The following is a 23957-nucleotide window of genomic DNA, read 5'->3' as shown; positions in this document are numbered from 1 at the left end:
ATTTACATGTAGAAAACATCGAATACAGAAATATTGATAAACCTCCATCATTAGCAGAAACAATATTTAATTGGTATACTGGAAAAGGGAAGTGGGCACTTCATGCCAGGGGAAGACTTAAAAATGAGACCTTTTTAAGCAAACATTGCCTACAGGATAGCCTCATATTTTGAAAATTTAAACCTAATTTTATTGTATACTGAACTATTTTAAAAAATCACATCCACAAGTAAAAAATTGGTAATTTACAAAGAGCAATATACCAGTACAGCAAATTTATCTACAAGAAACAGATTATATGTGGCTTCTTAGGCTTAACACTCCCCTGGTTTAACATTTAGTCATGCCGCATACACAAAAATTCAGTGTAATGAAGCTTGGTTTCTTAATACCTGCTACTCATTAATTCCAACTAAACATGAGGTCTGGAAAGTAAAATTGTCAAAATTTGATTGATGAGGTACAGATTATCTGAATAAAATTTATGACCTGGTCCAAGTCAGTAATCCCAACACAAACTATTGCTCTGTAATGAATTCTGTATGGTCTGCATGTCCTTCAATAATTGAAGATTTTTCCTGCTTTTTTCTCCAGGTCTGGGTTTGGCACAATCCTTCTTATTTGTGGTCCCTCCTGTGATCCCAGAAGAACGGTTGCTGCTGTTCCCTTCTTCATCAAGAGTTTTTTTCGTAGCTTTTAATTCCTTCTTCTGCTTCTCTAGCTTTTGTCTCTCCAGCTGTACCAAACAATCAAGACAGGGAAAAGATAATTTAAAGAAAACGTTCTCTTCTGCCACCTGGTACTTGTTAAAAAGTACTTATTGAACTCAACTAATATGATCTAGGTTTATATTTTTAAAAGCTTCAAAAGTCTTTTGTACTAGTCATTTAACAGTCAGGGCTTAAAATATATAACAATACATAAGAACGTAAGTGAGAGGAAACACGTAAATTCTGGTATCTTACAGTACTGTTACCAAAGTACAAGCTAGGGTGAGAGGCGAGGAGGAAGGACTCATGGAGGGGACTCTGGGGACAAAGGGGAAAAGCCTTCTGAGAAACAAGTATGAGCAGGCAAAGCACATTCCAGATGGACAAAGCCATGAAAAGGAGTTTTCATTTTATTCTTGTTATTTTTTTAGAATAATTTAATTAGAAGGGAGATTTACTGTTACTTTAACTGAAGTGCTAGCATATATGAAGTAGCTTGCGTTCCATTAGAATAGTTTAATCAGTACAAGCAACAAATTAGACCATTACTCCTACAGGAATCATTTACAACATGAAATTTGGAAAAAGTACTTTAAAAAAAACTCACATTTTAAAGTCAAAAAGACTCAAGTATGCATCCCAGCTCTGCCATTTACTATGAGCTACTCCATCCTCGGGCAAGTTATTTGAGGATATATGTGCATTTCCCAGAAAACTGGAACAATATATTCACTTTACAAGCCTTTCATGGAAATTAAATGAGATATACTGAAAGCACTTGAAGCTGTGTTGTCTACTGTATGGCTACACGTCAGCAAACTTGTTCTGTTCCATTTTAGTCATTCAACAATCCTTCCTAATTGCTCTTCCTCTATATGGTATTCAGCAGCAAACAATCCTGATATTTCTATTTCCAAAACATAACTCAAATCTGTCTTCCTCTCCCTACTCCAATCACTGTCTCCACACAATGCCAACCACCTGATGAACCTCTGCTAAGTGTTAACAGCCTAGCTGGTTTTACAGCCTGTCTTGACCTTACTTGCCTACCTACCTCCTAGCTGTCAGTCATTTCTTAAATATATGAACTGTGTTTCTCTCTGGACGAAAACCCTTGAGAGAAACTTCACCACTGCACTTGGTAAAATACTAAATAAAGTAATTATTTAGTAACAACTTAGTAATAATTAATTAAATATAATTAGTAACAAATATAATAAGATTTTTTCACATATTTATATCTGACTTATTCCTTTATAAATCGAGAATTTTAGGTACTTTTTACAAGACTTACTTGGATAAACTCTGAACTATCTAAACCTATCATAGATGTTAAGGTAGTTTTCATAAAGAATATTAAATTCAAAGATTTATTTTAGACGAAACCTACTCTAAGTAACTAAAGACATCGTCTTTCCTAATCCACTTAACATCAATTCTTTTTTTTTATTTTCACTTTTTTTTCCATTTTTTTTTTTTTTTAATTGTTGGGGATTCATTGAGGGTACAATAAGCCAGATTACACTGATTGCATTTGTTAGGTAAAGTCCCTCTTGCAATCATGTCTTGCCCCCCAGAAGGTGTTATACACAACCAAGGCCCCACCCCTCCCTCCCTCCTTCCCTCTCTCTGCTTTTCCTCCCCCCCCACCATGACCTTAATTGTCATTAATTGTCCTCATATCAAAATTGAGTACATAGGATTCGTGCTTCTCCATTCTTGTGTTCACATCAATTCTTAATAATTAATGCACTTAATGAGGGTCTTCAGTAAACAAATACCTTCTGTTGCTCTTATCTATGATACACTCAGTGTCACTACTTAATGTAGTTCTTTAATGTACTCCATTATAGGGACCACCGCCTCAAGCTGAAGTAATTTTCAGACCAGACATGCACCACATACACGTATCAGTCGAGTCATCTAGAACTTTATGTTGACCACTGCCATATGCTGACCAGTTTGTTACAGTCCCTTGGATGAATAGAAGTTCTACTGTATTTGAAGAAAAGTGTTTATTTTAGTTCTTCAATCTTTGGAAACGTGAATGAAGGAAAATTACATTACCTGGGCTTGGTATTTTCGAACTTTAGTTATTTGATTGGCTTTTGCCTCCATCCTTCCCACCAGTGCCTCCAGCTCACACTCTAAGTTTTCTTTCAGTTCTACAGTTGGCGACTCTTGGATAAGTTTTGCAAGCTGCTGATGATCACTATATATAAAGCAGAAGTAAAGCTTAATAAAGTTTTCTGTATTTCATGGTTATGTCTATTATACTTCACTCACCTTGGGGTCACTGCTCTATGTGTCAAAGAGATTCAATTTTTTGAACAGAGCAACAAGTTTTCAAATTATCAGTGACAATTTTAAAAAGTTCACAAAGACACTAGAGACAAATGCAAAAGAATTCTATTTTCAAAGTGCTACTTACATTCCTATTTCCCCAACGAGAGTATTACACACATAGAAAGGAAATTCTAAAGGCTGTTCTTCACACAGTTATATCCTAACTTAACGTATATCCATGCACCACATAAAAATGTTCTGGTCAACAACGGACTAATATAAAATGGTGGTCCCATAACATTGTAATACTGTATTTTTAGTGCATTTTTTCTATGTTTAGGTACACAAACACTTACCAGTGTGTTACAAACGCCTACAGTATTTGGCTGTAGTAACATAGAGTAACATGGTATATTTTGTAGTCTAGGCTATACCAAGGGTGGGAATCTGTGGCCTTCCAGATCCCCAAGTGTAGCCTTGACCAATCCAAACTTCACTTCCTTTTAATAAGGATTGGTTCTGTAAAATTAGGATTCAGTCAAAAGGCTGCACTCAAGGATCCAGAAGGCCACATGTGGCCCCAATATCATATAGCTTAGTTAGTGCAAGTAGATTCTATGATGTTAGCATAATAGCATAATTGCCTGATTATGCATTTTTAGAATATATCCCTACTGTTAAGTAATGGATGACTGTATATCAGCCTCTCAAACAAAGAAATAAAACTTAAATATAAGCCTTGCTCTTTAAAGCATTTAACGGTATTAAAAAAAGGAGAGATCTTTACCATTAACACGTGTATTTGTTAAGTCCCAGTAAACTGGCTGATACAAAGACCGCTCAACAGTATTTGCTGAACACATGAAAGTAAGATTAATAAAGGCATCAAAAATTAAAAGTAAGGTTTAAAAAAATGAAAACTAGAACTCACAAGCTCATCTGCCCAAATTCATCCTGTAAGGTCTGTAAGACTTCTGACAACTCCTCATTAATGCTGGTGGAGGAGGAAGGTGTTACTGATAACTTCTTACTTTTAGCACCTCGGGAAGATACTTGTTTTGCCAAAGGAACGTTGTTGACTACTCGATCATTGCACAAAGCTTTACTGTGCTGCTTCATTAGATGCAAGACATGCTGAACATTGGCCACCACAGCATGACTAGGACTGGTGGACTAAAGAGAAAAATGATGAAAGAAAGCAGTATTTGAAGATACCTCCTCTGCATTTGTTTTCCTTTTACTCCTTAATTTGAGTAAAAAGATTCCAACCCCCGCCTTTGTTAGAAATATCCTCATTCTTACCAGTGGCAAAGAATGTCCCATACATTCAACCTCCAAAATAACTGCAATCCACCTCATACTGATATTCACTTGGCTTATTCACCCATCTCTTTAGCTGTAGGAAGAACATCTCAGTTGGTCTTTCTGCTCCCATTCTCTTCTAGTTCCTAATTGTTATCACTTATCTTCCTAAAATCTTATTCTAATCATGTTCTCCTATTTGAAATGCTGTGATGAAAATCCAGACTACAATATCCAGATTCCTTCAGCATGGGAAATAAGACCCTACATCATTGAGCTGGAGCCTATACTTCTGATCTCATGTCCTACCATCTCTTACTTTCTCTCCATTTTTTGGACGAATCATATTTGCAGATGAATTTTTATGTGTGTGGCAACTTTATATCATTCTTTAAAATCTGATTAAAATATATTATTTTAAAAGGTTTCCTTAAAACTGCCAGGTAATTAACTGTCCATTCTCAGATAATGTATTAACATTTTTAACATAACCCTATCTCAGTATTTATCACAATATACTGTGTTTGCCTATTTCAAAATTAAGCAGTGTACATCCGAGTGGCAGAGACTACTGTTGCACTCATTTTTCTACAGTGGAATAGCAGAAGGCACTAAGTACATGTCTGTCACATGAAGAAGCAACACCTGATAAGTCTGCTCAAAACTGTGTTTTTGTTCTGGATACTAAACAACAATCTCAATGTGCTGCTCCAGTTTACAAGCAGACAGCTAGGCTTACTTCGGCTCCACAAACATTAGTAGATTCCTTACTTAAAATATCTATTTCTCCCCATAATCATATCATTGTATACAGTTATGATTTAATAAAAAAATTAAAAAAAAAAATATCTATTTCTAAGCAGCACTCCAAACTCAATCAGTGTGGGGTCAAGACCTGGAAATTTTGTATTTGTAAGTTTTCCAGTTGATTCTGATAAGCCAGATTTGGAAACCTCTATGCTAGCTAAACAGATGCACTTCTTAAGTTTCTCTCGTTAGTCAGCAAATTGAGAACAGCAATATATAAACAGTATTATAACCACATCTAAGTGAGGTTTATTACAAGATTGTAAGGCTGGCTCAATATTCTAAAATCACTCAATGTAAATTATTTTGCTCATAACCTGTAATATGTATTTAGTACACTAACTGCCTATAAGGATACTTTCCACATGAAATATGCAACAGTTTCTAAAATTATCTTGCTCCTGTTATTTTTCTGGTTATTAATGTAAAGTTCACCCTTGAACAACATAGGAAATAGGAGGAATAGGAAGCATTTATCTTCCATGCAGTCTAAAATCCACATATAATTTTTTATTTCCCTAAAATTTAACTAAGGGCCTATCAGTAAGCAAAAGCCTTACCAATAAATAGTTAACATAAAATGTTTTTATGTTATGTTACATACTGCATTTTAACAATAAAGTAAGCTAAAGAAAAGAACATGTTACTAAGAAAATGCGGAAGTGGATCTTCACGAAGGTCTTCATTACTGTCTTCACGTTAAGTAGGCTAAGGAGGCACAGGTAGGAGAGGTTGGTCCCACTGTCTCAGGCGTGGCGAAGGGGAAGGGGACGCAGACACACTTAGTGCAACTTTACATAAATACATCATAACTTGTCTGATTTTTGCTTTTTCATCTCCCTAAAAATGTTTTTATACAGCACCAATCCTTATTCCACCATTTACTTTAGTTTCCATGCTTCCACCCAAAGAAAGGTCTATGTTTTAAAGCAAGTCAAAAGCAGTCTAGAACAACTGGAACCCTGTGTCAATCTGTCTTAATGCCAACTTATTTTCTGACACTACTACATCTTCGTCCTCACTGTGTGGCAATAGTTTGGAAGCATTCATCTCCATCAAGTCATCTTGTTAATTCTTTTGCCATTTGCCATGGTGTCTGTTAGCTCTTGAATTTCTCCAAGATTCTTACCTTCAAATCCCTCAACTCCCATACCTTTTTTGCAGTATCTACAATCTTTCACAAGATTTTTTTGACTAACTGTTAATTCTGTGAAGTCACGTACAACATCTGGATATGGTTTTATCCAGCAGGAATTTATTATTTTGGACTTGATGACTTTCAAAGCTTTTTCTATAACAATGATGGCATCTTAAACGAGGTAATCCTTCCAGACTTTCATGATGTTCTACTGAGGTACTCTTTTAGAGCACTGACAATGGGCCTTAAAGGTCTTTATAATCCCTGATCTAGAGATCTAGAGGATGAACACAAGATGCTATTCTGGGGAGGCAATTAGACCATTCTGATGCCTCATGGTGAACTCATGAGGTTCAAGGTGCCCATGGACATTGTTCAATATCAAAAGAACTTTAAAAAGCAGTCTCTGATTGGCAAGGTACTTCCTGACTTCAGGAACAAAGCATTAATGAAACCAATCCAGAAAAAGGATGTTCAGGCCTTTTCATCATACAACCATAAAGCTGGGGTTTATCTTTTCCCTTAAAGGCTCGAGGATTAGCAGCTTTCTAGCTAAGGGCACTCCCAATCATACAAGTGAACCGCATTTGCACAAAACAATAGTTTGCTCAGCCCTTCTTGTCTTAAATCCTAGTGCTTGATTTTTTTTCCGGACTAATAAATGTCCTCCGTGGCATTTTTCTTTTCCCAGAGTAAGGCTCTTTAGTCTGCATTAAAAATTGTCTAAGCAGATATACTTTCTCTTCAATAATTTTCTTAATGACATCTGGGAATTCATCTGCTGCCTCTTGGTCAGCAGAAGCTGCTGCTGCTTCTCTTGCTATCTCAACATTTTAAAGTCAAACCCCTTTCTAAAATTATCAAACCATCCTTTGCTAGCAGTAAATCCTCCAGTTTTAGATGCTTCCACTTTCTTTTGCTTTAAGTTATCATATGATGTCACCTTTTTCTCAAATCACGTTGGTCTACAGATCAGGTATACGTTTCTTACAGCAATCCTGCACTCACATAAAAGTTTCTATTACAATACTATATAAAAAGGTATTTTGCAAAAGTGCAAGGTTTTCACGCCTGCTAGGATAGCTTCAAAAATGTCCTTTTCTTTTAAAATAAAACAATGGTCTTTATGCCAGATTCATTTACCTTGAAATGGCAGGCAACTGCAGCTGCAGACCTTAACCTACAATACATAGCAAGCAATTCATCTTTTTCTTGTAATGTCATGACGTTTCTTTGCTTCTTAGGAACAAGTCCAACAGGACTAGTATGGACTAATGTTATCATTTGTAAGGGTACTTTCTAGGGGTCCCATGGTGTTACTCAAGGTTTACGGTATTGTACTAAACATGATGGAAAATAAGATAGAACTTAGATCCCTTTTTATCTGTGATATTCAATTTACTAAAGACATGAATTGCTCATGCAGAGATTTAAGTAAATACTCCAACACTTGAGCTCACTACAATAGCACTAAGAAGTAGCTACCAAATGTTATATTAGTACAATAGGTACCACAGTTAACTTCATGCAATTATGATTTAATGGTGCATATTTACATTTGTTTAAATTTGTTTTCACTGCAAATGGTGCCATGTATGGTATGTGTTTGTAGGCAAAATTACTGACAAATTTTAACTTTTTATAATAGATATATATGGTAACTAATGATAAAACAGACTAGTAAATACATATATTTTATACATGCATGATATCGTTGACATTTTTAGGTGGTTTGTGAGTTTTTTCAAATTGTTACAAATCCCCCCAAATTTTCCAATATATTAAAAATAAATTAATGTATAAGTAGACGCATGCAGTTCAAATTAATGTTGTTCAAGGGTCAACTATATTTTTAGAAAACATTTGTTACCATTAATGTATTATATTTCCCAGGCTTTCACTGGGGGATTACTGTGGATTTAAAATAAACAAACATGGGGGAAAAAAGCAGATTAAATTAAAATCCAAAAGAATGCTTACTTCCCGAGCTGCTAAAAGTAACAATGTAGTTGGGTATTCAAGCCATCTATATGTGGAACAACCAGGAGCAATAATAGTCCACAATACATAGAACAACCAGGAGCACTAACAGTCCATGAAACAGCAGTGTAAACTAACACAGTGGTGAGCACTCATTAAAAACCACTCAGGGCTTGATATCTGACATCATCATCATACCTACAGTTATGTACTATGGGAATATAAGGTTCAAGCCAATGTATGACTGATTCTTGGGAGAATTAGTCTTAGAAATGATCTGGATGCAAGGACAAACAGGATGTGCTATCTACTATAGAACCCCTGTAAGCTGACCACCCAAGGAGTGTAGCAAACTGGTCAGCATATGGAAATAGGCCTACTGTGCTGATGTGACATACCTGCAGTGCATGTCCAAGTTTATCTATGAAAATTAGGTCAACTTAAAGAAGTGGTCAATGTAGGGAGGTGGACAATGTATGGAGGTTCTACTGTATTTAAGTTATCTATATAAACCAACAGAATTGAAACTAAAAAGTTGATGCTACAAACACATTTCCTTGACTCCTATCTGCAGTGACAGCTTCTTCAACCCAAGGTCTTTGCTTTTACCACTTCCCTTCCACATAAGGTAGTTTTCCTCATCTCCTCTTTGCTCTCTCAATCCCATAAAACTACCCCACATCTCATTCTCATATCACTGTGATACACAATGTTAAAGGTGGCAGAAAAACAAAATGATTCTACCATTTATAGACTTGGAGATTCAATTCAAAAACTGAAGTTGTTAAAAAAAAAAAAAAAAAAAAAAAAAAAAACTAGTTTGATTAACTCACCTTTCCAGCTACAAATGGCATATCACCCAAGCATAATCTATAATGCGGCTGGGCACCAAAATAGTTCCTAGGACTCTTCTGAATGAAAAGGAAAACAATTTTCTTTTATTCATATGATAGCAACAGACCACACATTTATGTAATAGAGCATAATGCTAGTTTTGCATGATGTTTTGTAGTTCTAAAATGTGTATATATGTTCTGTGTGTGTATTTTTTTCTTACTATCATAGTATAAATTTAGGAGTAGTTATTACTTATCCTCACTTTCCAAATGAAGAAACTGAGAATGAAAGACATTTACTCTCATGGTACCACATGGTTTGAGTGTTTTCACATAAATTTTACCTAATAATCAGTATTTTGCCAGATTGGCTCTGTTTTCATACCTTTTCTGGTGATTTAGTCTTCTTTTTTTTAATTCTTCTTGCGCTGGGAACATATGGAGTTGCCTTTTCATCAAGGATAAGTTTATTTGTTTCTAGACCAGTCTGCAACTAAGACAAATATGAGACCCTAAAAGTTAATGCTATAGAAATAAAAGCTATCATTCACATTTGAGATATGCTATGTGAAAGCCTATAAAACCAGTAACAGTATCAGAAACATATCTCAAAAACACACCATGGCTGTGTAAATATGTCTTCAACCAATGCATTAACATTTGTCAACTATTTTAAATCAATGCCAGTCTCTCATTTTATCTTGAATGCCTATGTTATAATTTGGCCTATATATTAGCTCCATGTATCTGGAATTGTTCCATAAATTCTTTCTAATGAGTTAAATACAACATATATAACTCCTCCAAACCAATGCTTCAATATTTTTTCTTTTCAAAACTGGCAGCTATCACAATGCTAGACACAAAATAGCTGACAAACTCCCTTTTATACTTATGATAAAAATAAAAATTTATGTCTAAGAAAAGCTGGAAGATATTTCAGCAAATGTTACCAAGCCTTGTTCTCTAAAAACTCAGTAACCACCTTCATTTAAAAGTAAATATCCAAAAACAGCTGACTATACAAGGGTTGCCAGATCGACTCAGAAAGAAGGAAAAGTTTCAGATGGAAGAAACACAGACTAGATGTAATTACAAGGGACAAGTGCCCAAACCTACTAGAGAGTCCATGGGAAGAAGTTCTGAGGCAGAAGAGGAAGAGGAAGATACTGGGCTGGAGCCTCGCAGAAAGAGTAGGTGAGGACTTTCTTTCTCCTTCCCTCACATCTCTGGAAGTCAGTAGGCTACTGAGTTACTAGAGATCTTTTCTACACTTTCAAGTCCAAAAGTTGCTGCCACTAGTGAACTGTGAGCTTCTTAAGGAAAAAGCAACAGGCTGCTAGTCCCGATGGTCACTTCCCTTCACCACGGACCTGAGCTGAGATGGCAGACACCATGTTGCTTCCCAGACACTATGTGCCTTTGTCCTCCTGCAAAGGGCTTCAGATTCTCTGTTTCTTTGTTCATTCCCACACAAGTATTTCCCAATTCTAGCCCAGGAGCCAGTGGGTTCTGGACAATCTGTGTGAACTGAACATTCCAGACAGAGGAACAGAGACTAACAGAGTGCCAGCTACCCTCCACTCAGACTCTTTTCCTCCCCATCGCCTGCTGCTGAGAGGCACCAGTGCCCCAGAAGAACTGAACCTGAATTCTCAGAAGTGGCCCTTCTGTTGCTGCGCCCTCCACACTGAGGTTTCTAAAGAGAGAGAGGCTCATACCTTTCCTCTTCAAGACCTAGCAGACCAAGTGATGCTTGGATTGTGAGCTCCCTCACTGTTGGCTTCCCTGGTGCTACTCAACGGGCTCCTCCAGGAGAGCAGGGCATACCCCAGGTGGAGGGACATCAAACCTGCCCCCACAGGCAACTCAGGACCACAGTGTTTCTCCCTGGCCATGTTCCAAGACTGAACATGGGAACCTGGAGACCAGATCCCATCTGCTCAAGACTTGATCATAGTGAGTACAGATGGGAGATCTGTGAATTAATTTCGGGAAGTGAGGGAGCCAAAATGAACTGAGAGGAGAATGGAGTGTAGATCCAAGCTGTGGAACACCGGTACCCCTACAAAATGGCCATGCTCTCTGCCTGGACAGGGATCCTGACAGGGAAGCTCCTAGCCTAAAGTACCACTGCCAGTGAGCTCAGCTAGTCTGAGCACTTGCTTATTGCCAGATGAGGGAAGCAGACTTCAGAAAAGGGGGAAAGTGAGTAAAATCCACTTCTGATAGCAGCCTGTGAATCCCAGACTGCCCCTCCACCAAGAGCTGACTTTCTAGCTTGGCAGCACCACTTCAGCCCCACCCTGGTGAATTTCTCCAGCTGGCTGTGAGTGGTCCCTCCATCCATGCAAAGAGAGTTAATCTGCCTGTCTCTGTGGCCTTCTACACTGGCCTCTACAGTGGTAGAGAATAATAAATCCCCTGGGAACTCCAGGGTCCCATCTAATGCCTGTAGCACTTGAGTGCTTCTACTGAGGGGCCAGGCTATGGAAAACAATACTGCAGCTTGTTCTTTACAGAAAACACCACCTTTTGGCAGAGAGGACACTTGTACAGCCCTTTACACCATTTACTGATTCAATCATACAGGGTATTGTTAAGAAGACCACAGGGTTGGGGAAAGAGAAATGATTTCAAAGACCTAACCTTCCCTCATCATCAAGAGATATGGAACAGGCACACATAGTATACCACTGCTACAGCCTACAAATAACTAGCAAGTCAAAAAAACACGACACTAAGGATAACCAAGGCATCCATTCAGAACCCACACCTCATCAAAGCACCCACAGCAAAGCCAAAGGTTCTTACCCAATATACGCTACAGACAAAACAAGAAGCAGACGAGAAGAAGGAAAAAGCACGCGTCTAGAAGTATGAAAAATCAGGAAAAGACACCCCCAAAAGAGCATAAAAGTATTCTAGCAATGAACCACAACCAAAATCAAAATACTAAAATAACAGATGAAGAATTTCAAATATAGATTAAAAGGAAGCTCAATGAAATATAAGAGTAAATGGAAAAACAAATCAAAGAATCCAGAGAAACAAGTCAAGAAATGAAAAAAAAACTTCACTGAAGAGACACATAAAAAAAAAAAAAGAACTTCTGGAAATGAAAAATTTACTTAAAGAAATACAAAACACAGTGAAAACTTTAAGACTAAATTAGACCACACAGAAGGAACAATTTCAGAGCTCAAAGATAACCCTTCAGGATTAGTTTAGTCTTGTCAAGAGACTGAGACATCCAGGTATAAGAAGCTCAACAGACATGTAGGAGATTCCCTGCAAAGAGGCAATCATGAAAGACACATAGTCATCATCAGACTGGCCAAAGTCAACATGAAGGAAGAACCCAAGAGTCATGATGCAAAAACATCACGTAACAAAGAAAAACCCATCAGGGCAACTGTATCCTAAAAAACTAAGTTTTACATATGAAAGAAAAATAAAGACTTTTCCAGATAAGCAAACTGAAGGAATTCATCACGACCAAACCTGCCCTGTATAAAGCACTCAGAATTACATTACACATGGATCAGCATGGTGTAAAACCGTCCCAAAGCTAAAGTACACAGCTCATATAAAACAACAGCAAAAGAAGGAAATGAATCAATAAGGTACTACTTAACATGATGAACAGAAAAGCCTCCCACATAAAAATTCTAAAAATTCTATGACACAATATTAAGGATCTGGATACCAAACTCAAAAGACACAGACTGGCTGAATGGATCTTTAAAAAAATGTAACTTAATTATCTACTGTCTCCAGGAAACACATCTAACCTACAAGGACTCACATACTCATTGTGAAAGGATATAAATATATGTAAGGAAATATATGAAAGGATGGAAACAAATGAAAATATGAAAATGAGAAGCAAAAAAGAGCAGGGGTAGTCATTCTCATATCAACAAAACGGTAACAGTAAAGAAAGACAAAGACAGTTATATATGTTGGTAATGGTAGCAATTCAGTAAGACATACCAATCCTAAACATAAATGCACCTAACCCTAACATGGGAGCTCTCAGATTCAAAAAGCAAATAGTACTTGATATAACCAAAGATATAACTGCCAGGGACTTTAACACTGACAGAACTGGACAGATCAAAAAAGCAGAAAATAAACTCTAGTCTTAAACAGTATTCTAGAACAAATGGACCTACCCCAAAACTACTGAATATGCCTTCTTCATATTACCACACAGTTCATTCTCCAAGATCAACCATATCTTAGGCAACAAACCAAAGCTCAACAAATTAAAAAAAACTGAAATCATACCATGGATCTTCTCAGATCACCATGGAATAAAACTAGAAATCAACTTAAAAAGAAACACCCTAAAAAATACGCAAGTCACGGAAATTAAACAACATGTTACTGTATGACTATTGCCTCAATAAGGAAATTCAGATGGAAATCAAAAGACTGTCTCTCCTTTGTTGTTCAGTTTGAACAATCAATTAAAAACTATGAGATTCAGCAAAATCAGTCCTAATAGGAAAATCTATACTCTTAAATGCCTACATCTAAAAGACAGAAAGATCAACCGAGTTTATTCCCAGGGATGCAAGCATGAATGAACATACAGAAATCAGTACATGTAATTCACCACATGAATAGTAAGAATGCTTTTTCTGCATCTATGAAGATAAAAAGCATTCTGCATCTATTTTCAAAGATGTAGAAAAAGAATCCGACAAAATCCAGTACCCTTGAAGAAATATATCTCAAAATTATAAAAGCTATATATGAAAAACCCACACAAAACCTCACACTGAATGGGAAAAACCTGAAAGCATTCCTCCTAAAAACCACAACAGGACAAGGTTGCCCACTGTCACCACAAGGTACTACTGGAAGTCCTAGCCTGAGCAATCAGACAAGAGAAAGAAATAAAGGTACCCAATCAGGAAAGAGGAGATCAAACTATTGTTTTTTGTTGACAATATAATCCTATATTTAGAAAATCTCAGTGATTCCTCCAAAAAGACTTTGGAATTGATAGATTCAGCAAAGTCTCAGTTAAAAAAAGAAAAAAAAAAAAAACAGGAAACACATCAGTAGCATTTCTATATATCAACAACAATCAAGCTGAGAGTCAAATTAAGACTCAATACCTTAACACTGTAATGGAAGTTTTAGCCATTGCAATTAAGGAAGAAAAGGCGATCAAGGGTATCTAAATAGGGTCAGAAGAGATCAAACTTTCACTCTTGGCAGATGATATGATTGTATATCTGGAAAACACCAGGGATAATATTACAAAACTCTTAGAAATAATCAAGGAATACAGCAGCGTCTCAGGTTACAAAATCAACATCCATAAATTGGTAGCCTTTATATATACCAACGATAGTCAAGCTAAAAAAAACAGTCAAGGACTCTATTCCATTCACAGTCGTGCCAAAGATGATGAAATATTTGGGAGTTTACCTAACAAAGGACATGAAAGATCTCTATAAAGAGAACTATAAAACGCGAAGAAAAGAAACAGCTGAAAATGTTAACAAATGGAAAAACATACCATGCTCATGGCTGGGAAGAATCAACATTGTTAAAATGTCCATACTACCCAAAGCAATATACAATTTTAATGCAATCCCTATTAAAGCTCCACTGTCATACTTTAATGATCTTCAAAGAACAATACTTCGTTTTATATAGAATCAGAAAAAACCTCGAATAACCAAGACATTACTCAGAAATAAAAACAAAACAGAAGGAACTATGCTACCAGACCTCAGATTATACTAAAAATCGATAGTGATCAAAACAGCATGGTACTGGCACAAAAACAGAGAAGTAGATGTATTTAACATAATAGAGAACCAAGAGATGAACCCAGCTACTTACCGTTATTTGATCTTTGTTGTTTTTTTTTTTTTACAGTGTAAATAAATATTCATTTATTTTGGGTAAATGTCACTGTGATTTAATTTATTACCGTATTGTGTTTATTATTTCATTTAGTAAAAGGTAAACACACACAAGCACAGAGCACAATGTCATGGTCTTTACATACTCTCATTTCATCACAGTCTGTTATTCTTATTTTTACTCCATGATTTTATCTTCATAGCAGAAAAATTGTTAAGGGAGAATTTTAAAAACTGTATTGAGTCCCAGAATGTCCAGAGAACTGATATGAGGTTACTTAAATCTTTTTTTTTTTTTTAATCACAATCTTTTAATTCTTTTTTTTTTTTTAAATCAAAGCTGTGTACATTGATATAATCATGGGGCATCATTCACTAGCTTCACAGTTAGTTTACCAAGACTGCTGGTGTAATACCACCAATCCCCTTACCTCTACCCACCTCCCCCCTCCATCTCCACTTTAACCTATTCTTAGGTTGTAACTGGGTTATAGCTTTCATGTGAAAACCCTAAATTAGTTTCATAGTAGGGCTGGGTACATTGGGTACTTTTTCTTCCATTCTTGAGATACTTTACTAAGAAGAATATGTTCCAGCTCCATCCATGTAAACATGAAAGAGGTAAAGTCTCCATCTTTCTTTAAGGCTGCATAATATTCATAGTGTACATATACCACAATTTATTAATCCATTCGTGGATCGATGGGCACTTGGGCTTCTTCCATGACTTAGCAATTATGAATTGGGCTGCAATAAACACTCTGGTATAAATATCTTTGTTCTGATGTGATTTTTGGTCTTCTGGGTATATCTTCAGGGATTACAGGATTGAATGGCAGATCTATTTTTAGATCTCTAAGTGTTCTCCATATCTCTTTCCAAAAGGAATGTATTAATTTGCATTCCCACCAGCAGTGCAAAAGTGTTTCTTTTTCTCCACATACGCGCCAACATCTCTGGTCTTGGGATTTTGTGATGTATGCTAGTGTCACTGGAGTTACATGGTATCTCAAAGTAGTTTCGATTTGCATTTCTCTGATGATTAAAGATGATGAGCATTTTTTCATGTCTGAAGGCCACGCGCTGGTCTTCAGAGAAGGTACTCTTCAAATCCCTTGCCCAGCCTGCGATGGGATCCCTCGTTCTATTCTTGCTAATGCGTTTGAGTTCTCTGTGGATTCTGGTTATTAAACCTTTGTCGGAGACATAACCTGCAAATATCTTCTCCCATTCTGATGGCTATTTGCTTGCTTTACTTACTGTATTCTTGGCTGTGCAGAAGCATTTTAGTTTGATCAAGTCCCAGTAGTGTATTTTTGAAGCTGCTTCACTTGCCCGGGGGGTCCTCCTCATAAAATACTCACCCAGACCGATTTCTTCAAGGGTTTTCCCTGAACTCTCCTCTTGTATTTGTATAGTTTCATGTCTTAAGTTTAAATCTTTGATCCAGTGAGAGTCTATCTTAGTTAATGGTGAAAGGTGTGGGTCCAGTTTCAGTCTTCTACAGGTTGCCAGCCAGTTTACCCAGCACCATTTCTTAAATAGGGAATCTTTTCCCCACTGAATGTTTTTAATTGGCTTGTCAAAGATTAAATAACTGTAAGTAGCTGGATTCATCTCTTGGTTCTCTATTCTGTTCCAGACATCTACTTCTCTGTTTTTGTGCCAATACCATGCTGTTTTCATCACTACTGATTTGTAGTACAGTCTGAGGTCTGGTCGCGTAATTCCTCCTGCTTTGTTTTTATTTCTGAGTAATGTCTTGGCTATTCGAGGTTTTTATAGATTCCATATAAAATGAAGTATTGTTGTTTCAAGATCCTTAAAGTATGACAGTGGAGCTTTAATAGGGATTGCATTGAAATTATATATTGCTTTGAGTAGTATGGACATTTTAACAATGTTGATTCTTCCCAGCCATGAGCATGGTATGTTTTTCCATTTCTAAACATCTTCAGCTATTTCTTTTCTTAAAGTTTCATAGTTCTCTTTGTAGAGATCTTTCACATCCTTTGTTAGGTACACTCTCAAATATTTCATCTTCTTTGGCACTACCATGAATGGGATAGAGTCCTTGACTGTTTTTTCAACTTGACTATTGTTGGTATATATAAAGGCTACCTATTTATGAATGTTGATTTTGTAACCTGAGACGCTGCTGTATTCCTTGATCACTTCTAAGAGTTTTGTAGTAGAGTCCCTAGTGTTTTCCAGATACACTATTACATCATCTGTGAAGAGCAAAAGTTTGATCTCTTCTGACCCTATATGGATACCCTTGATCGCCTTTTCTTCCCTAATTGCAGTGGCTAAAACTTCCATTACAATGTTAAAAAGCAATGGAGACAATGGGCAGCCTTGTCTGGTTCCTGATCTGAGTGGAAATGATACCAATTTAACTCCATTCAATATGATATTGGCTGTGGGTTTGCTGTAGATGGTCTCTATCAGTTTAAGAAATGTCCCTTCTATACCGATTTTCTTGAGTGTTCTGATCATGAAGGGATGCTGGATATTATCAAAAGCTTTTTCTGCATCGATTGAGAGAATCATATGGTCTTTGTTTTTTAATTTGTTTATGTGCTGGATTACATTTATAGATTTACATATATTGAACCAGCCTTGAGACCCTGGGATAAAACCGACTTGGTCATGATGTATAATTTGTTTGATCTGTTGCTGGATTCTGTTTGTTAGGATCTTGTTGAATATTTTTGCATCTATATTCATCAGTGATATAGGTCTATAATTTTCTTTTTTGTTGGGTCTTTTCCTGGTTTGGGGATCACGGTGATATTTGCTTCATAGAATGTGTTAGGTAGTTTTCCTTCTTTTTCTACCTTCTGGAACAGGTTGAGTAATATAGGTACTAATTCCTCTTTAAAAGTTTGGTAGAATTCTGATGTGAACCGTCTGGTGCCGGGCTTTTCTTTTTAGGGAGGTTTTGTATGGTTGATGCTATTTCCGAACTTGATATGGGCCTGTTCAACATTTCCACGTTGATTCTGGCTAAGTCTTGGAAGGTGACCTGCTTCCAAGTATTGGTCAATTTCTTTCAGATTTTCACATTTCTGAGAATAGTTTCTTGTAATATTCATTAAGGATTTTTTTGATTTCTGAGTCCTCTGTTGTTATTTCATCTTTGTTGTTTCTATTGATGAGATTAAGAGATTTTACAGTTTTTTTCCTGATTAGGTTAGCCAAAGGTTTATCTAGTTTATTGACCTTTTCGAAAAACCAACTTTTTGATTTATTGATGTGTTGTATTAGTCTTTTGTTTTAAATTTCATTTAATTCTGTTCTAATTTTGGTTATTTCTTTTCTTCTACTGGGTTTGGGGTTGTAATGTTCTTCCTTTTCCAGTTGCTTGAGATGTCCCATTAAGTTGTTAACTTCCTCTCTTTCCGTTCTCTTGAGGAAGGCTTGCAGTGCTATAAATTTCCCTGTTAGAACTGCCTTTGCGGTGTCCCAGAGGTTCTGATAGTTCGTGTCTTCATTGTTGTTTTGTTCAAAAGTATTGGCGATTTCTTTCTTAATCTCATCTCTGACCCTGCTATCATTCAGTGTAAGGTTATTTAATTTCCATGCTTTTGTATGAGTATGCAGATTCCTGTTGTTACTCAGCTCAAGTTTTATTCCATGGTGGTCTGAGAAGATGCATGGAATAATTACTATTCCTTTGAATTTACTGAGGTTAGACTTGTGACCTAAGATGTGATCAATTTTGGAGTAAGTTCCGTGGGCTGATGAGAAGTATGTGTATTCAGTTCTGTTGGGATAAAATGTTCTGTAGATGTGTGCTAAATCCAAATGTTGGGATGGTTAGGTTTAAATCTAATATTTCTTTGCTCATCTTCTTGTTGGAGGATTGATCCACACTGCCAAAGGAGTGTTGAAATCTCCGACGATTATGGAGCTGGAGGAAATCAAGTTGCTCATGTCTGTTAGAGTTTCTCTTATAAATTGAGGTGCATTCTGGTTGGGTGCATAGATATTAATAATTGAGATCTCATCATATTATTACCTTTAACAAATACAAAGTGACCATTCTTGTCCTTCCTTACTTTTGTTGGTTTAAAGCCTATTGTAATCTGCAAATAAAATGGCAACACCTGCTTTTTTCTGATTACCATTTGCCTGAAATATGGATGCCATCCTTTCTTTCTTTTTTTTTTTTTTTATTGTTGGGGATTCATTGAGGGTACAATAAGCCAGTTACACTGATTGCAATTGTTAGGTAAAGTCCCTCTTGCAATCATGTCTTGCGCCCATAAAGTGTGACACACACTAAGGCCCCACCCTCCTCCCAGATGCCATCCTTTCAACCTGAGTCTGTGTTTGTCTTTTAAGATGTGACTCATATCTGCAACACATATCTGTCCTGAGTTTTTGTATCCAGTCAGCTAACCTATGCCTCTTTAGAGGACAGTTTAAGCCGTTCACATTAATGGAGAATATTGATACGTCTGGTGAAGTTTTGGGTATCGAGTTTTTCAAAAGTCCAGTGGGCATTTTTAATCCTTTCGCCAGTGTGGAAATTGGAGTTTGATCCGAAGTTTCTAAAAGTAAGTTTACTTTTGTGGTACAGGATTGGGTTGGTCATGATGGAGGATAGGTCTGAGAATATCCTGAAGAGCTGGTTTGGTTATGGCAAATTTCTTCAACATATGAATGTCATAAAAGTATTTAATTTCTCCATCATAAATGAAACTCAGTTTAGCTGGATACAAGATCTGGGGTTGAAAGTTATTTTGCTTTAGATTAAAAGTCGGTGACCGCCCTCTTCTGGCTTGAAAAGTTTCAGCAGAGAGATCTGCAGTCATTCTAATATTCTTCCCTTTGAAGGTAATGGTTTTCTTTCTCCTGGCAGCTTTGAGAATTTTCTCCTTCATATTAACTTCAGTGAAGTTAATTATGATATGCCTGGGGGATGTCTTATTGGGGTTGAGTCGTGCTGGGGTTCTGAAGCTGTCCGCTATCTGAATTTCAGAATCTCTAGGCATGTCTAGAAAATTCTCTTACATAATTTCATGCAGAAGGGCCTCTGTGCCCAGCAAGGCCAGTTCATTTGTTTCTAGAACTCCAATGATTTGGTTATTCGCCTTCTTTGAATTATCCCAGAGCTCTCGGAGAGAATGATCTGTTTTTGCTCTCCATTTCTCTTCCTCTTTGAGAATTTAGGAGTGTTCAAAGGCTTCATCTTCGATGTCAGAAATTCTTTCTTCTGCTTGCTCCATTCTGTCACTGAGGGATTTTACTATATTTCATATCTTTGAGGGCTGCAAATTCTTGCTTCAGTGTGTCTAAGTCTTTGGTGGTTTTGTCTTTAAATTCGTTAAATTCTTGAGACAACTTTTGAATTTTCTCCTCGAATTCCTAATTCCACTTTGTTAATCTTGTCTGCAATCCAAATTCTGAATTCGATTTCTGACATCTCAGCCAGTTGTTTATGAATGGGATCTTCAATTACATCTGCCATATCTTTCCTTGGGGGGGGTTGAGACTTTACCTCTTTCATGTTTTACATGGATGGAGCTGGAACATATTCTTCATAGTAAAGTATCTCAAGAATGGAAGAAAAAGTATCTAATGTACTCAGCCCTAGTATGAAACTAATTTATAGCTTTCTTATGAAAGCTATAACCCAGTTATAACCTAAGAATATGGGGAAGAGGCAGGGGAGAGTAGAGGATGGGTGGAGGGTGACTTGGTGGTATCACCCCTACGGTTCATGTGAAACTTACTAAATATAGAATATAGATGTCTTAACACAATAGCTAAGAGAATGCCAGGAAGGCTATGTTATCCACTGTGATGAAAGTACGTGAAATGGTATATAAAACCAGTGCATGGTGCCCCATGATTGCATTAATGTGTACAGCTATGATTTAAAAATAAAATAAAATAAAAAAATAAGACTCAATACCATTCACTATAGTTATAAAAAATAAAATGAAATACTTAGGAATATACTTAACCAAGGAGGTGAAAAATCTTTACAAGAGCTACGAAATGCTGATGAAAGAAATTCCAGTTGACACAAACAAATGAAAAAGCATATTATGCTCATAGATGAGTAGAATCAACATTATGAACATTTTTAAATTCCCATGCTGACCAAAGTAATTGACAAATTTAACACAACGCTCATCAAATTACCAACATTGTATATTCCACAGATCTAGAAATAGTAATTCTACTCTTTGTCTGGAACCAAAAAAGAGCCCTAATAGCCAAAAGCAAGGAAGGAAAAAGATCACACCTGCAAACAGCATATTACCAGACTTCAAAGTATACCACAAGGGTATAGTAACCAAACAGCATGGTATTGTACAAAAATAGAGATCAAAATGTACACCAATGGGACCAAAAAGAGAACTCGATGTATTTAGAACAAATTGATCTTTGACAAAGCCGACAATATACACTGGGGAAAAGAAGTCCTATGATATATAATGCAGGGAAAACTGGATAGCCACATGAAAAAATTCAAGATGAATAAAAGACTTAATTAAAACAAAGACATGAAACCATAAGGATTCTAGAAGAAAATGTTGGAAACTCTTTTAGATATTGGCCCAGGCAAAAAATTTATGAATAATACCCCAATGGCAATTATGACTACAAAAATAAATGGGATTTGATTAAATTAAAAAGTTTCTGCACAGCCAGGGAATCAATACAGCAAACAGACAACCTACAAAATGGGAGAAAATACCTTGCAGGCTAAAGCTATCCATCTCATAAAAGGCTAATATTCAGAATCTATAAAGAAATAAAACAAATTAACAAGAAAAACCAAATAATCCCATTAAAAAATGGGTAAAAGCAAACAGAAGAGGATAAGACAAATGGCTAACATACATGAAAAAATGTTCAACATCACTAATCAAAACCAGAATGAGATATCACCTTACCCATGTCAGAATGGCTCTTAGTAATACATCCAAAAACAATAGATGCTGGTGTGGATATAGAGAGAAAGGAACACTTAAATACTGTTGGGGGGAACTTAAAATTAGTACTACCTCTGTGGAAAACACCATGAAGATTTCTCAAAGAATTAAACATAGACCTACCATTCAATTAGCCATCCCACTATTGGGTATCTACCCAAAGGAAAAGAATTCATTTCATCAAAAAGAAACCTGCACTCAAAATTGCAAGGGCTAATCAATTCATTAGTGGATTAAGAAAATATGGTATAAATATACCATGGAATACTACATAAAAAGGAATAAATTAACTTTTTTTGCAGCAATTTAAATGAAACGAGTAAGCATTATCCCATGTACTCTCCAATAATTTTGGAACTATTATAATTGACAGACACCCAGGGATAGAGAGAAGTCATAATCACTAGAAATCAAGAAAGGGGGAGAGAGAAAAATGAGTACAAATGAACACTATTTGGGTGATGCGCACACTTACAGCCCTGACTTAAGCATCATTAAAAGCTATCCATGTAACAAAAGCATTTGTATCCTTTAATATTTTGAAATTAAAAAATACACAAATAAAACTAAAAATGTAATATCCTATCTTCATGGCAGAAATCTCATAAGTAATTACTAAGAATTTCATAAAAGAACTGTCCTTTCCCTAAACCAATTTTCTCATCTTTCCTAAAACAAGAAAAAAACAAAAAACTTGTTTGAAATAGTGGTTGTTTCAAATTTGCCTTTATGTATCAAAACTATGTAGAGTTTATGAAAAAAATCTAAATTGCCAGGCTCCTATCCAGACCTCACAATTTTGGGCCTTGTAGGCTGGGGAAATTTGTATTTTAAAGTATTGAAAATGACGATGAGCTAAAACAGAAAGCCAATGAATTCACTAAAAAGAAATATAGAAATCATTACTAATACTTCCAACATAATTGTACTCTTTGGGGGAAGGATTCTATTCATTGACAAAGGAAATATAGGGATCTGTACCCTCAGGAGCATCTATACACTCCCATATACCCAACAATCCTTTACACACGGTAAATGGACTAGACATAACTCAGAAAACAGTAATTACTACTCTGGAAGACTTATGTCAATGAATGTGAACAGTATATGAAAAAATTTTCTATTAACTTCAAGCTTATCTAGTTCTTCTCAGTAGTTGTATTATATTTGTTTGCTAGAATTTTAACATTTTTAAGTGCTTCCATTATTTTTAAATCTCATTTGATCTCCCTAACACTGAGAAGATGTAAAATGAAGACCACTTTATCAATGGTAAAATCCAGGGTCTGATGGTTAAAATAACTTCCCTAAGGCCAGACTTGGAAGCATATATCCCTTCACATTGTTCTAGTACAACAGTGTTCACTATCAAAACTCAAAACCTTTACTCATATCGTATTACCAGCAATAGCTGATTTGGTCCCTATTTATTGCCTGTTAAATAGAAAAAAAAAAAAAAAAAAAACAACCCAACAACCCCAAAACAAAGATAGCATAGATTAATATTTGGAATTCATAAAATAGTGAACATGTTATTTTTCATTTCATATATAATGGACTGAACACAATATATATAAAGCACAATCGTCTTGTTACAAGTTTATGAATACACAGTAAAGAGGCCTACCACAAAGTGGAAATGGACAGAGAACATTTGTTGGTTAGGAATAAAGCCACAAGGCTACATGACTCAAGAAGCACACTAAGGGAGGAAATTCTGAATCTAAAAATTGATCAGAAGGTGAATATTTGTGAGGGAAATATTAGGCTTAACAGAAAGAAAATATCATAAGTCAAATGAGTTCAGAGAAGCATTAGAAGAAATAGACAAGCTAACAAAGATGAGATAATATAGTAAAATGTTTAAATTCTTGTGGTCACATATATGAGATGAGCCCAGGTCACTGTAGGAACTGGGCCACAGATTCAACTGTGGAGACTCAATTCCTTGGGATTAATATCTCCTGCTTATAAAGAAAAGGTATAAACAAATGTCATAAAACTTAAAGACCCTGCAAGGAAAGGGGGAATTTGTAGGAGGTATTTAAGCA

The 23957-nt window shown here is 36.1% G+C and overlaps 1 protein-coding gene across 2 annotated transcripts in view; it reads right to left on the bottom strand.

Moving 5' to 3' along the window:
- Nucleotides 1–230: 230 nt before the first annotated feature.
- The window catches only part of CEP57 (centrosomal protein 57), a 47704-nt gene continuing 23977 nt past the window's right edge, over nt 231–23957 (bottom strand). Inside the window, exons 7-11 of one of the 2 annotated variants that reach the window (XM_053560197.1) lie at nt 9445–9552; nt 9057–9134; nt 3928–4169; nt 2778–2922; nt 231–736 (exon numbers count right to left, since the gene is read on the bottom strand). In XM_053560197.1, the coding sequence (XP_053416172.1) occupies nt 500–736; nt 2778–2922; nt 3928–4169; nt 9057–9134; nt 9445–9552 (810 nt within the window). In that variant the 3' untranslated portion in view covers nt 231–499. The remainder of the gene's footprint in view (nt 737–2777; nt 2923–3927; nt 4170–9056; nt 9135–9444; nt 9553–23957) is intronic. The other variant, XM_053560198.1, reaches the window with a different exon arrangement.

This window comes from Nycticebus coucang, chromosome 14 (assembly GCF_027406575.1).
Source record: "Nycticebus coucang isolate mNycCou1 chromosome 14, mNycCou1.pri, whole genome shotgun sequence".
NCBI lineage: Eukaryota > Metazoa > Chordata > Mammalia > Primates > Lorisidae > Nycticebus > Nycticebus coucang.
Note: the sequence above shows the minus strand (reverse complement) of the source record. Positions and strands in the feature narration are given on the sequence as shown.